This window comes from Hyperolius riggenbachi, chromosome 1 (assembly GCF_040937935.1).
Source record: "Hyperolius riggenbachi isolate aHypRig1 chromosome 1, aHypRig1.pri, whole genome shotgun sequence".
NCBI classification, from domain to species: Eukaryota; Metazoa; Chordata; class Amphibia; order Anura; family Hyperoliidae; genus Hyperolius; species Hyperolius riggenbachi.
The window spans coordinates 239,813,599-239,830,920 of record NC_090646.1 but is presented as its reverse complement, the minus strand read 5'-3'; the positions used below and the strand labels follow the sequence as shown (position 1 = coordinate 239,830,920).

Here is a 17,322-nt window from a genome sequence, read left to right as displayed (position 1 = left end):
TGAGATCACTAGGGCCTTGATATTAATTGAATGAAAGGAGGTGAGTACATTTTTAGAAACCAAAAAAATATCAATGTGTGAGCTAGAGGCATGAACCTGGAAGTAGTAAGAGTAATCCCAATCAAACGGGTGGAGATGGCGCCAGACATCGATCAATCCTGAGGTCTCCATAAAAATTTGCAAGGGATGGTCCTGCTGCCGAGTGATGTGGGACATTGAACCTGGAGTTTGCCTATCGATTTGTGAATTCGGGACTGCATTAAAATCACCTATCACAATTATTCTGGTAGAGTCTGGGGCTTTAGCTAAATCACGTGCCAGCTTCTGAAAAAAAATGGAGAACCAAACCATGTATGATGTGTTATCTATCTGAACTTTCAACTTTATCCATCTACCTTCTAAAGCATCAAAATCACAAAGAGAAACTGTACCCACAAATTTTCTACTGATTAAAGCTATTATACCAGTTCTTCTAATCTCTGAAGGTGCGCCTATTACCTGGCCCACCCAGAATTTCTGCATTAAACCAAGATCTTTCTGTCTGAGGGGATATTCTTGCAGTATGGCTATGTCAACCTTCATTTTGTCCAAATGTCTAAGTACGCTTTTCAGGTGTATTAAGACCTTTAAAATTCCAAGTTATAATTTTCATGGTGGCCTAAAAGGCCCTTGAGCAAAAAGTATTAATGAATCCCAAAATTTGGACTTATCCCATCCGCTGTTGGGAAGGAGTTTGTTATGAGAACTGGGGTGGACTCTGCAATCTGGTCTAAATCCACTCCCCTCATAATAGGAAGCAATGGATATGAAATACAGTACATGAAAATATCATATCTCTGTGGCAACACAGAAAACAAAAATTCTGAGATCAGCTTTGGTTCCAGTATGATCTAAATTCATAAACTATTCTTCATATCTGAGAGATTGATATCTATGGTTTGGTTTATGATACAATCTTGAATCATCTTTTTATACCTTCATATTCCTTTAGGTAACAATCCCCCTTCTTTGCATAATGCTGGCATTTATGGAAATATGACAAAATATTTACATTAATTATTTCTTTGCGAGTCTGCAGTCAATCTCACCCTGCACTTTTGGTAACCGAACAGCAAATATCTCCACTGACATCCGTCTGTAACGATTGGTGTAGCAACACAGATGTCTGATTATGTGTGATCTGCAGAATCACCAATAATACAGACGTTATACCTGATTATGTGGTGATCTGCAGTATCACCAATAATGCAAGTATAGCTGGCAGAATACAAAGTATGTAGTGCTTGGTGCAACAGTAACAGAATAGTTTAGCTAGACCTCACCAGAGGAGCTGGTGGGTACTATTAGAACACAGTAGCTGATAGTTTGGCTTAACCTCACCAGCGGAGCTGGTGGGTACTATCAGAAGAGCACCTCACCAGTGACAAGGGCTCACTGGTGAGTAGAAAGGTCAGACAGGCTTGGATCAGTAACTAGCGGGCAGGTACAGTACAGAATCGGTAGGCAAGAGAGTAGTAAGATATCAGGCAGGGTTCAGCAACAAAGTCAGATGGGCAGAAGTACAGAAACGATAAGCAAGAGCAGAGTCAGAGGGTAGCTAGAGTCATACACAGAATATCAATAAACAGTAATACAATAATCCTAGTCTTGTGTGAAATCCCTGGTTTCCTCCCAGATCAAAGCACACCGGATACTATCTAAGGTCTGAGCGCTAGCACATAAGTATTCGCAACAGCAGACAAGGTGCGAGTGAACATTGAAGGCTTATGAAGCAGAGGAGACCCCACAGCCGCACCCACAACAATCAACCAATCCGGAGCGCCGGGAGTCTCCTCTGACGTCAGCCGACCGGCTGGTCAGCTGACGCGCCTCCTCCCTGCATAAAAGGTCCTGTCTCCGTGCGCACCCGCGCGATACGGCACCCTATGTGCAAAAGACAAACCCGTCCTCGGCGTACTAGACGCCAGAGGCATGGGCGAAGTCCCTGAACAGGAAGGCAAGGCGGCTGCGGAGACACCCTGCCGCCATTACTGCGGATGTTACACCGTCCTTCTATTCATGCTGTCAGAGGGAGATATTTACGACCCAAGCACTGCTCTGCCTTATTAGTTTCTTTCTGATGTCAAATCAAAGATAGCTTTATTGGCATGACCAAGATTCATACAGGCATTGCCAAAGCTGGGGGGAATGGGGGAGATGAAAGGGGTTGTGGTAGGGGTGCAGTGGGTTAGCAGTTCGTGGACATTTTTAGGTTTGCAGAGATATTAGAGGGTTGGCTAACTTCCAGGGGGATCTGGAGTTGAGGGAGTTTCTCTGGTTTTATGGCACCTCTAGCAAACAAGCCTTTGTAAACAATGCTTACCCCACTTCCACAGGAAGAGATCTCTAATGTGGTTTCTGAAATAAACTCTTGGTCTTTAAAAAAAACAAACAACCTCACCACCTTTAAGGGGGACTTTTTCGGTTTCTGGTGCAGATTTTGTGCTGTATTCAGGTGAATATCGGTCACAGTCAGCATCCTAGACTTCTTTGCATTTGAAGCAAAAAATCTGAAAGTTGAAATTAAATTTGGGATTAGGCTCAGAAAGCTAGAATGGAATCCAAAACTGGATTTCTTCAATTTCACTCATCTCTACTAAGCTTCTAAAGCATTGGTGTACAGAAGTGGCTGAAAAATAAAACCTATGTATGAAGAAGTTCAGGTCTTTACTGCAGCATCAGCAGAGATTCTTCTGCGTATACCTGGTCTCTTCTACAGAACATCAGGTTGTGCAGCACAGCATTTATCAACATGCAATACTACATAACCAGAATTGGCTATCCAACTCAAAGCAGTGAGGAGCTGTGAGTACCAATACTGCTGCAGTCTGAAGGCCACATAAAAATGATTAAAAAGTCAATGTTTACCTTAACCACTTAAGGACCGCAGTCTTTTCACCCCTTAAGGACCAGAGCCTTTTTCCATTCAGACCACTGCAACTTTAATGGTTTATTGCTCAGTCATACAAGCTACCATCTAAATGAATTTTACCTCCTTTTCTTGTCACTAATACAGCTTTCTTTTGGTGCTATTTGATTGCTGCTGTGATTTTTAGTTTGTATTATATTCATCAAAAAAGACATGACTTTTGTCAAAAAATGATTTTTTTTAACTTCCTGTGATAAAATTTGTCAAATAAAGTAACATTTCTGTATACATTTTTGTCCACATTTATTGTGCTACATGTCTTTGATAAAAAAAAACAAAAAACCATTCAGTTTATATTTATTGGTTTGGGTAAAAGTTATAGCGTTTACAAACTATGGTGCAAAAAGTGAATTTTCCCATTTTGAAGCATCTCTCATTTCTGAGCACCTGTCAGGTTTCCTGAGGTGCTAGAATTCCAGGATAGTATAAATACCCCCCAAATGACTCCATTTTGGAAAGAAGACACCCCAAAGTATTCACTTAGAGGCATGGTGAGTTCATAGAAGATTTTATTTTTTGTCACAAGTTAGCGGAAAATGACACTTTGTGACCAAAAAAAGAAAAAAAAAAAAAAAATGAAATCTGCCATGGACTCACCATGCCCCTCTCTGAATACCTTGAAGTGTCTAGTTATCAAAATGGGGTCATTTGTGGGGTGTGTTTACTGTCCTGGCATTTTGGGGGGTGCTAAATTGTAAGCACCCCTGTAAAGCCTAAAGGTGCTCATAGGACTTTGGCCCCCTTAGCGCACCTAGGCTGCAAAAAAAAGTGTCACACATGTGGTATCGCCTTACTCAGGAGAAATAGTATAATGTGTTTTGGGGTGTATTTTTACACATGCCCATGCTGGGTGGGAGAAATCTCTCTGTAAATGGACAATTGTGTGTAAAAAAAAAAAAAAAAAAATTGTAATTTACAGAGATATTTCTCCCACCCAGCATGGGTATGTGTAAAAATACACTCCAAAACACATTATACTACTTCTCCTGAGTACGGCGATACCACATGTGTGACACTTTTTTGCACCCTAACTGCGCTAAGGGGCCCAAAGTCCTATGAGTACCTTTAGGATTTCACAGGTCATTTTGAGGCATTTATTTTTTAGACTACTCCTCACGGTTTAGGGCCCCTAAAATGCCAGGACAGTATAGGAACCCTACAAGTGACCCCATTTTAGAAAGAAGACACCCCAAGGTATCCTGTTAGTAGTATGGGGGAGTTCATAGAAGATTTCATTTTTTGTCACAAGTTAGCGGAAATTGATTTTTATTGTTTTTTTCACAAAGTGTCATTTTCCACTAACTTGTGACAAAAAATAAAATCTTCTATGAATTCCCCATACACCTAATTGAATACCTTGGGGTGTCTTCTTTCTAAAATGGGGTCACTTGGGGGGTTCCTATAATGCCCTGGCATTTTAGGGGCCCTAAACCGTGAGGAGTAGTCTAGAAACCAAATGCCTCAAAATGACCTGTGAAATTCTAAAGGTACTCTTAGGACGTTGGGCCTCTTAGCACACCTAGGCTGCAAAAAAGTGTCACACGTGGTATCGCCGTACTCAGGAGAAGTAGTATAATGTGTTTTGGGGTGTATTTTTACACATACCCATGCTGGGTGGGAGAAATATCTCTGTAAATTACAATTTTTTTTTTTTTTATTTTTTTTTTTACACACAATTGTCCATTTACAGAGAGATTTCTCCCACCCAGCATGGGTATGTGTAAAAATACACCCCAAAACACATACTACTTCTCCTGAGTACGGCGATATCACATGTGTGACACTTTTTTGCAGCCTAGGTGCGCTAAGGGGCGCAACGTCCTATTCACAGGTCATTTTGAGGCATTTGGTTTCTAGACTACTCCTCACGGTTTAGGGCCCCTAAAATGCCAGGGCAGTATAGAAACCCCACAAGTGACCCCATTTTAGAAAGAAGACACCCCAAGGTATTCCATTAGGTGTATGGTGAGTTCATAGAAGAATTTATTTTTTGTCACAAGTTAGTGGAAAATGACACTTTGTGAAAAAAAACCAATAAAAATCAATTTCCGCTAACTTTTGACAAAAAATAAAATTCTATGAACTCGTCATACACCTAACGGAATACCTTGGGGTGTCTTCTTTCTAAAATGAGGTCACTTGTGGGGTTCCTATATTGCCCTGGCATTTTAGGGGCCCAAAACCATGAGGAGTAGTCTGGAAACCAAATGCCTCAAAATGACTGTTCAGGGGTATAAGCATCTGCAAATTTTGATGATCACTGGGACCACCAGGGCAGGAGGCAGCCTGTATAATACGCTTTGTATACATTACAAAGCGTATTATCCGCTTTACATGCGGCAGATCGGGGGTTAACAACCCGCCGGCGCTGCTAATTGGCTGGCGGGTTGACGTCGCGTGTGGGCACATCCAGCGTGCGATCCCCGGCCAGCTAGTCCGCAACAAGCCGCCGCCGATCGGCGTATTGCGGTCGTTGCGGGCTCCACTTTGCCGCCGCCCCTAGGTAGGGGCGGTCGGCAAGTGGTTAAAATCACAATCCAGATAGATATATATCTCTATATCTATATATCTATTTTATATCTCTATATATTTTAGATCTATATATAGGTGGTTGGGAGGGGATCAGGAGATACATGGGGGGGGGGGGGGGGGGGGGAAGATCGGGATAAAAAAGTGTTTTTTTTTTTTATTCTAAAATCGCACAGCCTGTCACGGCTGCAGGCTGTGCATCTCTCCCTGTCACACAAGATCCACACAGTGACAGGGAAAGAGAGGCGGAACGGCAACTATGTTGCCTTTCGGAGGGTGATCGCTGTGATTGGCTCACAGCGATCACACGGCAGGGAGCCAATCAGTGACGGCTCCTGCCAATACCCGGAAGCCTTAGCTGTCATAAGACAGCTAAGTGCAGCCGGTTCGGTGCGCACGATCGCGGCGGGGAGCGGCGGCGCCGGTGATAGAGATCTACGCCCTGCCAGCCAGGAGCCCATCAAAACAGGGCGTAGATCTCTATCACCTCGGTCCGCAAATGGTTAACTGAGAGGATATGTGAAGCCTCACAGTGGCATCAGATACTTCTAGGATGACATGTTCAGAACATGTGTATAGCTCATTCTTTGTCAGATGTTTTTGAGTGTTACTGGCTCTGTATGCTGAGGCACAGGAAGCATACAAGTAGGGATGATCAATGAGATGCAAATATTTCTGAATTCATACAGGATAATGTAAATAGTGATGTTGCGAATCTCCGATTTTCGGTTTGCGAACCTCCGCGGAAAGTTCGGTTCGCAAAAAAGTTTGCGAACCGCAATAGACTTCAATGGGGAGGCAAACTTGAAAATTTAGAAAAATTTCTACTGGCTGGAAAAATGATGTAAAACATATTTCAAGAGATTGAATACCTGAAGGACCTCCCTCCACCCTTCTACCTATTCCCTCCTACCGGAGGGAGGAGGGTCTCATCTGCCAGGGAATTATGGTATTTCAAAAGCCAGCTTACATACCATGGTTGGGAATTGAACCCAGGTCTCAGTGTATGGTGGGTAACTAACATATCCATTATACCACCAACACTACTAGCTGAAACTGAAAATGGACCTATGCTCAATCCAAGAGAAAAATTAGACAAGACAAATAACATTTATATCACATTTTTCTCCTGGCAGACTCAACGCACCAGAGCTGCAGCCACTAGGGCACGCTCTATAGGCAGTAGCAGCGTTAGGAAGATTTGCCTAAGGTCTCCTACTGAATAGGTGCTGGCTTACTGAACAGACAGAGCCGAGATTCAAACCCTGGTCTCCTGTGTCAGAGGCAGATCCCTTAACCATTATACCATCCAGCCACTGCTTAAGGATTTGCAGCCAGGCATGGCCTTGCCTTTTGTGTTCAACAGTTGTCCAAAGAGAACCCCAGATAGCCAGGTAGACTCATCCATCTCTCTCTCTCGTAGGGATGGTCACCGCTTTCCGCGGAATTGTATTTTTGAGCATAAATGGATTGAGCATAAATGGTACATGCTAGGCTGGCTTCAGCATGTAGTGTTGGTGGTACAGTGCTGGGGGGGGGGGGGGGGGGGGCTGCAGCAGTGAGTGCAGTCTGATTGGAAACAATGTGCCTGCTGACTGATGTAGAGGGTCAAAGTTTTGCTCAATAGAGCATTATGAGGCGAATTGAACTTACGGGAAAGTTCGCCTTTGGCAGGCGAATGCGAACCACCGAAGTTCGCCGGGAACCGTTCGCCGGCGAACCGTTCGGGACATCTCTAAATGTAAATGTGTATGCAATTTTATGCAACTTGAAAATGGACAAATCAAGTCCCACCCAGGTTTTAATTGATTGGTCCATTTTCAAGCTGGCTACATTTACATACAAATTTACATAATCCTGCATGAACTTGGAAATATTTGAATCACTATTTATTAGCCCTACATACAAGTAAGCCTTTCCACTCCATGTCAAAGAAGCCACAGGACTCTTCAGAGAGTTTGGAGTACAGTGGAAATATTTGATCAATACATTTCAGGCAGGCAAGTGACGTAGGATGTGTTTGAGGGGACATGTCCATAATTGCGGTTCTCCCAGGGTAAAACAGTCATTGCTTTAATATTTTGAGCCAACACTAATACTGAAAGTACAGTAAGCCATAGAGCATGGCAAATAATTTTTATTTTATAGTCTTTGGGTGTTACATTTTATTGGTAAACGCATAAAATATAAGGATACACAAGCCAGGAACAGTCATGAGATAATTCAGCAATGCATGGTTCTTTCATAGTTGTCTGCAAGTTTGACATACAGTATATATACATATACACACACACACTTGCTTGTCAGAACTAAATGCAGAACTATCAAGAAAATGTAACTAAGCTGAGCAATGGCTTGTACACACTTTTAATTTAAGTTTCATAAAACTGTCATCCACCTCTTTCTACACTTGTTTCATGAGCAGACATGCAGGAATATGCCCAATCGCTGCTGTTATTTTGTGCCTCAGCTGCTAACAGCTTGCTGTGACTAACCGTGACTAAACTCTTTTCTCCATGAAGCAGAATACGCTGCTTAGGGGATAACAAAAACAATCTGTCTGTAGGTTAACAGGCTGCAAAAAGTGATCAAGAATGGTCATTCTGGTGTTCCATTACTGAAAGTGTGTATTCAACATAATGCTTCAAGTTAGGCCATGCATAATAATGAGATCTAAGCTGTCTAAAAATGTTGTTGCTTAAATAGTCAATTTTACAGGAAAGTCTCCATTTTCCAGCTTCTACCAGGAACACTAAACACCTTCAGCTTTTCATTTGTATGCACAGTTAGATTCTCCATGCATTTTAGAAGTATTCTGTGGTCTATTTCCCATATTGTTATGTTGTGGCTGCCTCCACCCCTGTCCACATAGATATGCCACTCCTTGCCACACCACCCCTGGGTCCTTTCTCCTCACCACAAGCAGGTGGTCTGGTGAAAGAAAGAAGTGGCAACATATAATGCTGAGGGCGAGAAATGGAGACAGCCACTGCATCCAGGTCAACCTTTAGTAAGTGATGAGCGAAAAGGGCAATATTCTTTTCAGATCAATTTTTGTAAAAATAATGTAAAATTCAATTTTTGAGCGAAAATGCCATCAAAAATAAGTTCTGTTGGTTTTGGTTCTTTTGCGGTAAAAATATATTTTTTTGCATCTTTATGCTTTTGCGTGAGTTTTTGTGGGGAAAAAATATATTGATTTTTTTCATCATTGCAAAAAGCACGAAAATGCAAAAATGCAAGCCAATTTCGAGAAAACGTTCTCAAAATCAAAAAATGACATTTTCGAAGCAAAAATGAATTTCATAGGTCAATATCCGCGGATACTGTACTTTAAGGAACCGGCAAACGGGCAGCACTACTAACTAGAAGTACAATCAGTGTTCTAGTTTCTGTGCATCTGATTGGACACTTAAAGTGGGCACAGGGAAAGATAATTCCTCTTCACAGCATTTCTCCATGTATCAGTAGCAAGTCATTCGCATGAGAAAATAAATGTGAGGGCTTAAAGAGACTCTGAAGCCTAACAAAAAAAACAGGGTTTTACTTAAAAAACCTGTTTAACCACCCTGGCTTTCTACTGATTGCGCCAGGGTGGCTGTGCAGCACTATTTACATTTTTTTTTTTAAATCATGCAGCTAGCCTAGCGCTAGCTACATGATAGCCGCTGAGCAGCAGCATCCCCCTACCCCTTTCGATCGCCTCCGGCATTCAGAGCAAACAGGAAATTCCGCTCAGAACGGGATTTCCTGTTTGGCTTCCCCTGTCGCCATGGCAACGATCGTGATGATGTCATTGTTGTTGTGACGTCAGAGGGAGTCCCGATCCACCCCTCAGCGCTGCCTGGCACTGATTGGCCAGGCTGCGCACGGGGTCTCGGGGGGGGGCCTGATACGCGGCGGGTAGCAGCGCATCGGCGGCGATCATCCCCAACACGCAGCTAGCAAAGTGCATGTTTTATAAAAAAAATGAAAATTAGCCCACTAGGGCCAGAGCTGAGCTCGTCCATACCGCTAAGCTGGTTAACCTAATTGCCCCACCTAAAACGCCACATCCCCGTGGCTGAAAACTCCATAAATCACCCCAAACTCCCTGGGGCACATTGCAGGGATCGCTTCCTAGTAGGGGCAGAGCTTTGGGCTGTAGCTTTGCCTCTACTAGTGTCAATCAGCGCTGATTGTCGCCTCCGCCCGCCCCTCTCAGTCTTCCTTCACTGAGAGGGGCAGGGGAGAAGCGGAGATATGTGTGAATTGATACACATGGAGGCAGAGTTACAGCCCAAAGCTCTGCCTCCCCTGGGCACTGTGGGCAGCAAAATCCACGAGCAGGAAAGTCGTGGATTTTTGCCCACTGAGTTTGGGGTGATAAATGGAGTTTTCAGCCGCGGGGATGCAGCGTTTCAGGTGGGAAAATTATGTTAAACAGGTTGTTAAAGTAAAAACCCTTTTTTTTATTAGGCTTTAGAGTCTCTTTAAAGGATATCACAACTGAAATGTGACATAATGAGATAGACATGTGTATGTACAGTGCCTAGCACACAGATAACTATGCTGTGTTCCTTTTTTTCTTTCTCTGCCTGAAAGAGTTAAATATCAGGTATGTAAGTGGCTGACTCAGTCCTGACTCAGACAGGAAGTGACTACAGTGTGACCCTCACTGATAAGAAATTCCCCTTTTTTACCTCTTTCTTGCTCTCAGAAGCCATTTTCTGGTAGGAAAGTGTTTTATAGTTGGAATTTCTTATCAGTGAGGGTCACACTGTAGTCACTTCCTGTCTGAGTCAGGACTGAGTCAGCCACTTACATACCTGATATTTAACTCTTTCAGGCAGAGAAAGAAAAAAAGGAACACAGCATAGTTATTTGTGTGCTAGGCACTGTACATAAACATGTCTATCTCATTATGTCACATTTCAGTTGTGGTATCCTTTAAGCAAGATAGGCAAAGAACTAGCATTTTCAAAAGAGTAGATCCTCAATTTAACAGGTTGGAAATTGAAACATCATAAAAGAAGATCTTGAAATTCTCATGGGCTTCAGAAGAAGAGGTTCAGTTTGCAGCCACAGCAAATCAGAAGTGGATGACCGAGCGCACGCTGTAAGAGAACAGAACAAAAGTGTAAATTGCCAAACATCAATACAATAAATGTGTGAGGTAAACAGGTGATAAATGTATTTTTTTCCCCCAGACAATTTGATCAAATCTGCTAAACATGGCACATGGATGCAACCCACAGTACCCTCCCTGGCTGTCTGGAAACAACTAATATCCTGCTGTATGTGACATTGTTGGCATGCCGCTTATTGATATTCTTTACTTTTCAGCTAGTACTACTCAGGTTTCTCCACTCATTCCAATACTGCTTGAAGTAGCAGATTTCTCTGGATTTTTTAACTGTCATGTTTATTGCTACTGTAAGAATCATTCCTGCAATTTTTTTATACTATCTTGCAACCTATGATCTTTTTACATCTGTTATCTTGACTTCAATAAAGCTGGCATGTTAAGCCAAAGAAAAAAAAAAAATCTGCTGAACCTTTATCAAACCATCATACCTGATCAATCCAGTTTTGAACACCTTTGGACAATTTTTTGATCAACAGTGTGATCAGCACAGTGGCACTCATCACGACCTCGTGATCACGGCATAGCCGTGATTCACGAGCATTTTTCCACTATCCGACATCGTGATCCGAATCTGTGATCGCCTCTCGATCACGGATTCAGTTCTGAATGCACTTGTGATCGTGGTCCGAATCCGGGTCATGATCACGGGTTTAGCCGTGATCAGAGCCGGGCACGTGATTAAACTGCCAAAACCTTCCGACATTAGCTGTTAAAGCAGTAGGATCAGCCATACTATGCCAGGGAAAAAAAACACATATATAAGTAGATAACTACTTGATCTACTTACATAACATGTATTATACTGTCCACGTTTTGATTTCAGTAAATGTTATATAGTAAATGACGAGAATTCTGTTAGTGGTGGGAACCACGTATTTTGCCCACAGTTAAGGCCAACTCATGATGTCATTTCTGCCCTTTACTTTTTTTCTTGTCTTCTCCAATCGCTGAGTCGCCTCAGCCTTGCTTGTAAACACAAGTGAGTAGGGGATTAGGTTTCAGATAAGCAGCTGGCAGGGAAATAAAGGAAAGAGGAGGAATACATTATAGATAAAAAGAACCCCCAGCATGCAATTCTTTGGCACCGACTACTAAAGGGCCAGTGCTCCTTAAGTATGTGATAACTCAAAATCATAACAGCAGAAAAAGTTTTGAAAGTTTTGAATGCAGGATTAGCATCTTTATCACTTAATACACTCAGACCAGTTGCTGTTGAAATTTGATTTTTATGGTGACGATACCGCTTTAATAGCAAAGCTCCCTTATATGGTATAAACACCAAATTTGCAAGATGTGTGTTAAGAATATCAGTGGGAACAAGAGGATGTTTTTTTGAAATAGACCTTATAGTTTGAGAAAATTGATTTTAAAATTTTAAAGGAAAAAAAGTTACATTTAAATACGGTAAATGACAGTTAATGAAGCAAAACCCGCCTAATTTATTTATTTATTCTATTTATAAAGCGCCAACATATTACGCAGCGCTGAACATTAATTTAGGTTACAGACAATATTTTGGGGTGACATACAGCAATATGACAATACAGGAATACAAGAAAACCAGATCACACACCATAGTATGAGTACCAGGTAATGCTTAGTCAGTCACTGGATGGAGCATGGAGATTAGGCAAGTTAGGTTCACTCAGATGCATAGCATGGGTTCACAGTAATGGAGGTGCAAGATCAGGTAGGACACAAAAGGAGGAGGGACCCTGCCCAAAGGCTTACAATCTAGAGGGAGAGGTAAGGACACGAATGGTAGGGGAACAGAGTTCAGCTGTAGGTTTAGAGCACTTGTGAGGGGTAGTAGGCCAGAGTGAAAAGGTGAGTTTTGAGGGCTTTCTTGAAGATGTTGAAGGAGGGGGCTGCCCTAATGGGTGGAGGTAGGGAGTTCCATAGTGTTGGAGCAGCTCTTGAGAAGTCCTGGAGGCGTGCATGGGACTGGGTGATGCGGGGGGCGGTTAGGCGAAGTTCACTGGATGAGCGGAGTGAGCGGCTAGGTGTGTACCTCTGAGTAAGATCGGAAATGTAGGTTGGACAGGTTTTGTGGACAGATTTGTAGGTCAGACACAGTATCTTGAATCTGATTCTGGACTGGATAGGAAGCCAGTGGAGGAATTCTAGGAGGGGATCTGCCGTGGTGGAGCGATGGGAGCAGTGGATAATTCTGGCTGCCGCATTCATGATGGACTGCAGTGGTGCTGTTCGGGTCATAGGGAGACCAGACAGCAGGGCATTGCAGTAGTCAAGGCAGGAAATTATGAGGGCATGGATGAGGAGTTTGGTGGTGGCAGAGGTCAGGAAAGGGCGAATCTTGCAGATGTTACGAAGGTGGAAGTTGCAGGACTTTGTGAGGTTTTGGATGTGGGAAGTGAAGGAGAGTGCGGAGTCCAGGGTGACACCCAGACAGCGGGCTTGAGAGGTAGGGCGAATGGTAGTGTGGTTAACAGTGACATGCACATCTGGGAGGTTCGTGGATGGCCGGGGTGGGAAGATCATAAATTCCGTTTTGTCTAGATTTAGTTTCAGGAACCTAGCGGACATCCAGGAGGAGATGGCTGATAGGCAGGAGGAGACCTTGTCCATGGTCGTGGTGGATATGTCAGGGGTGTGGAGGTAGATCTGGGTGTCATCTGTATACAGATGATAGTTAAAACCTATGGAGGAGATAACCTTGCCAATGGAGGATGTGTATAGGGTGAACAGTAGGGGGCCAAGGACCGAACCTTGGGGGACTCCCACCGAGAGGTGGTTGGGGGTGGACGAGGACTCATTGAAGGCGGTCGTGAAGGAGCGGTTGGAGAGGTAGGATGAAAGCCAGGACAGGGCAAGATCGTGAATGCCCAAGGACTGGAGGGACTGGAGGAGTAGGGGATGATCTACTGTGTCAAAAGCTGCTGACAGGTCAAGGAGGAGGAGAATGTAGTATTTACCTTCAGCTTTAGCTAAGGCAAGGTCGTTGACCACTTTGGTGAGAGCAGTTTCGGTTGAGTGGGCAGGCCGAAATCCAGATTGCAGTGAGTCTAGCAGTGAGTTGGCATTGAGGTACTGGGTCAGGCGTTTGTGAACCAGACGCTCAAGGAGTTTTGAGGCAAAGGGGAGGAGGGAGATAGGACGGTAGTTGGAGGGTAGCGAGGGGTCGAGTGAGGGTTTCTTGAGCAGGGGTAGTACAGAGGCCTGCTTGAAGTCTGAGGGGAAGGTGCCTGTGGATAGGGAGAGGTTGAACAGGGTAGTGAGGACTGGGGCCAATTCCGTGAAGTGAGGCTGGAGTAAATCAGAAGGGATGGGGTCAAGGGGGGGAAGTAGTGGTATGGGAAGTCTGCAGTAGGTGGTTGACTTCCTCGGTGGTAGTAGGAGTGAAGGATGTGAGGGGAGGTTAGGGTGGAGGAGGAGCTGGTTGGGAGGGGGTGGGAGGTAAAGATTGGAGATTGGATATTTCCTGGCGGATGGAAACAATTTTGTTGGTGAAGTGGGTGGCTAAATCTGTGGCAGAGAGGGAGGAAACGGAGGGAGGGGGGGTGGGTTTAAGCAGGGAGTTGAAGGTGGCAAAAAGACGCCGCGGGTTAGAAGCTTGTGCTCTGATGAGCTTGGTAAAGTATTCCTGCTTCGCATGAGCAAGGGCAGTGTGGAACTGCAGCAGGTTGGTCTTGTACTGTAGGAAATCCTGGTTAAGTCTAGTTTTTCTCCATTTCTGTTCAGTGGCGCGTGTTTTCCTCTGGAGGATGCGAGTATGGGTAGTGCGCCAGGGCTGGAGGTTAGGGGGTCGGTTGCGGCGAAATATTGGTGGAGCAGCTTTCTTTAGGGCTGATGAGAGAGTTTGGTGATACTGAGCTGCAGCAAGATTTGGACAGGTTAGGGTGGGGAGAATGGAGGAGAGGGCATGGAGGGGGTCAGCAAGGACGCTAGGGTTGAGCTTGCGTAGGTCTCGCTGCCATCGACCAGGTGGGTGGGTGGCTAATTTGGAGGTGCCTTCGAGAGGAGGTTGAAGGTGAGAAGGTAATGGTCTGAGGGTGGAAAGGGTGCGATGTCAAGGTCTGCAATGGTGTTGGATTTAGTGAATATAAGGTCGAGAGTGTGACCTGCAGTGTGAGTGGGGGTGTTGGCGTGTTGTACTAGTCCAAGTGAGATGGCAATGGTGAGTAGCCGGGTCACAATTGAAATCCCCAAGGATAATGGTGGGGAGGTCAGAGGAGAGGATGTGAGGTAGCCAGGAGGCAAGGTCATCGAGAAATTGTGGGGTGGAGCCCGGAGGGCGGTATAAGACCGCAACAATGGCAGGGAGGGGGTGGTAGAGGCGGATGGTGTGGGCCTCAAATGATGTGAATTGTAGAGAGGTAGGTGGGGTGAGGATACGGAAGGTGCAGGCTGGGGAGAGGAGCAGACCCACCCCTCCCCCGGTCCTGTTGTCTGGTCTGGGGTGTGACTGAGGTGAAGCCCCCCGTAGGAGAGGGCAGCCTCTGGGGCAGAGTCAGAGGGGGTGAGCCATGTCTCAGTGAGTGCGAGGATGGTGAGGTATTTGGAGAGGAAGAGGTCGTGGGCTGCTGTAAGTTTGTTGCGGACAGATCTGGCATTCCAGAGACCGCAGGGTAGGGGTTAGCAGTTAATAGCAAAGTCCCCTTACATGCTAGAAAGACCAAATTTGCAGGATATATGTTAAAAAAATTGTGGGAAAAAATAATTTTCTATTTTTAATTGTTTTTTTTTGTTTTTGTTTTTTATGTTCAGAAGCATAATTTAACCCCTTGTCCCCCATGCAGGCTGGGATAGCCAGAATGTGGAGTCCCGGCTGACTGGGGCTTCACACCCTGAGCTATACCAGCCCGCATGGTCCATGGTATGGGGGGGAGAGGGGGGAGAGGGGCGACCAAGCCTTCCCCTCGCCCCCGGAGCCATTGTCTAATCCATGGACAAGGGGCTCTTCCCCACCTCCGGTGTCCCAGGAGGAGGTGGGGGAAAGGAGTCCCTGATCCCCATTGGTCTGTTAAGGAACCAATGGGGAGCCTTGGAGGGAAATTTAAAGATGCTTTTGCTCTCAGCTATACTTAGTATAGCTGAGAGCAGTGCGCGGGGAGCAGCGTGCGTCGCGGCGGTGTGTGGGTGAAGGGCTCCGGGGGTGAGGTGAAGCCCCAGTCAGCCGGGGCTCCACATTCTGGCTATCCCAGCCTGCATGGGGACAAGGGGTTAAATATGCTGGGAAGGGGGGACCCCACATCTTTTTTTTGTTTCTAAATTTCCTACCTTCTGAACATAAAAAAAAATAATAATAATAATAATAATAATAAGAAAAGATTATTTTTTTCCCACTATTCTTTTGAACATATCCTGCAAATTTGGTCTTTCTAGCATGTAAGGGGGCTTTGCTATTAACTACTAAAGACGGCAAGTTTTGCTTAATTAACTCATTTAAATGCAACTTTTTTCCTTTTAAAAACTTTAAAAATCGATTTTCTCAAAAACTATAAGGTCTTTTGAAAAAAAAAAAAAAAAAATCCTGTTCCCACTATTATTCTTAGCATATCTAGGGCTCGATTCACAAAGCGGTGCTAACCCAGTTAGAGACTTTAGGCGTGATAACCATTGCACCACGCTGGTGAAAAGCCAGTTTAGGCGTGATAAGTTTAGGTGTGATAAGTTTAGGTGTGATAAGTTTAGGCATGCTAAGTTTTGATAAGTGTAGACAGCGTGCAAAGTCCCGCACGCAAAGCAGCGCCATTAAACTCTATGCGAAGTGCTCCAGACTTTGCTAGCGCAAAACTGTTGATCAGCTGCGCACTGCGGTGCTAATGCAGTTGGTGCTTCAACTTATCATGCCTAAACTTATCACACCTAAACTTATCATGCCTAAACTTATCATGCCTAAACTGAGTTTAGGCGTGATAAAGGGCTTTTCACCAGCGTGCTAACTGTTAGCACCGCTTTGTGAATCAGGCCCCTGGTGTTTATACTATATAAAAAGGGGGCTTTGCTATTTACCACTAAAGTCGGCGGGTTTTTAATCACAAATAATTATTCCGTTTGAAATTTTAAAATCGATATTCTCAAAAACTAAATGTTCTTTTTGATTTTTCTTTTAAGTTTTAGCCACATCTCACCTTTATAACCCATGCAATTTTGGTGATTGTAGCATGTATGGGGGCTTTGCTATAAACATTAACGTCTAATCCGTTGACAGGCAATCACGGATAAAATCCGAGTCAAATTCGTAAGTCAATTTCAAATCTGGACGACAATCACGGCCTATCCGGATTTTGATACTGCTGTGCTTGGATTTCCTCGAATCCATGATTGGGGGTATCCGAGCATCACTGGTGATCAGACATGATGGGAAATCTCTGTGTAACGGGGGCAGGGGAGGAGGGATGGTGGATCTATGGCCACAATTTATTGGAAGGCATTGAACATCGGTTCTTGTCAGCAGCAAACTTTTTCCATTAAAGGACAACTGAAGTGAGAGGTATATGGAAGCTGCCTTGCCTTGCCAGTTGCCTTGCTGTCCTGCTGAATGCTCTGCCTCTAATACATTTAGCCATAGACCCTGGACAAGCATGCAGCAGATAAGGCATTGCTGACATTGTCAGATCTCACAAGATTTAACTATATGCTTGTTTCTGGTGTCATTCAGACAGTACTGCAGCCAAATAGATCTGCAGGACTGCCAGGCAACTGGCATTGCTTAAAAGGAAATTAATATGGC

General features: G+C 44.3%; 1 protein-coding gene and 1 pseudogene across 1 annotated transcript in view; both read right to left on the bottom strand.

Annotated features, from left to right (window-relative positions):
- The window catches only part of LOC137547341 (OTU domain-containing protein 7B-like), a 123,298-nt pseudogene extending 120,855 nt beyond the window's left edge, over positions 1–2,443 (bottom strand).
- Positions 2,444–10,394: 7,951 nt separating this feature from the next.
- The window catches only part of LOC137504061 (alcohol dehydrogenase 1-like), a 53,729-nt gene continuing 46,801 nt past the window's right edge, over positions 10,395–17,322 (bottom strand). The window contains exon 9 of the mRNA XM_068231995.1: positions 10,395–10,593. Coding sequence (XP_068088096.1) covers positions 10,569–10,593 — 25 coding nt within the window. The 3' untranslated portion in view covers positions 10,395–10,568. The remainder of the gene's footprint in view (positions 10,594–17,322) is intronic.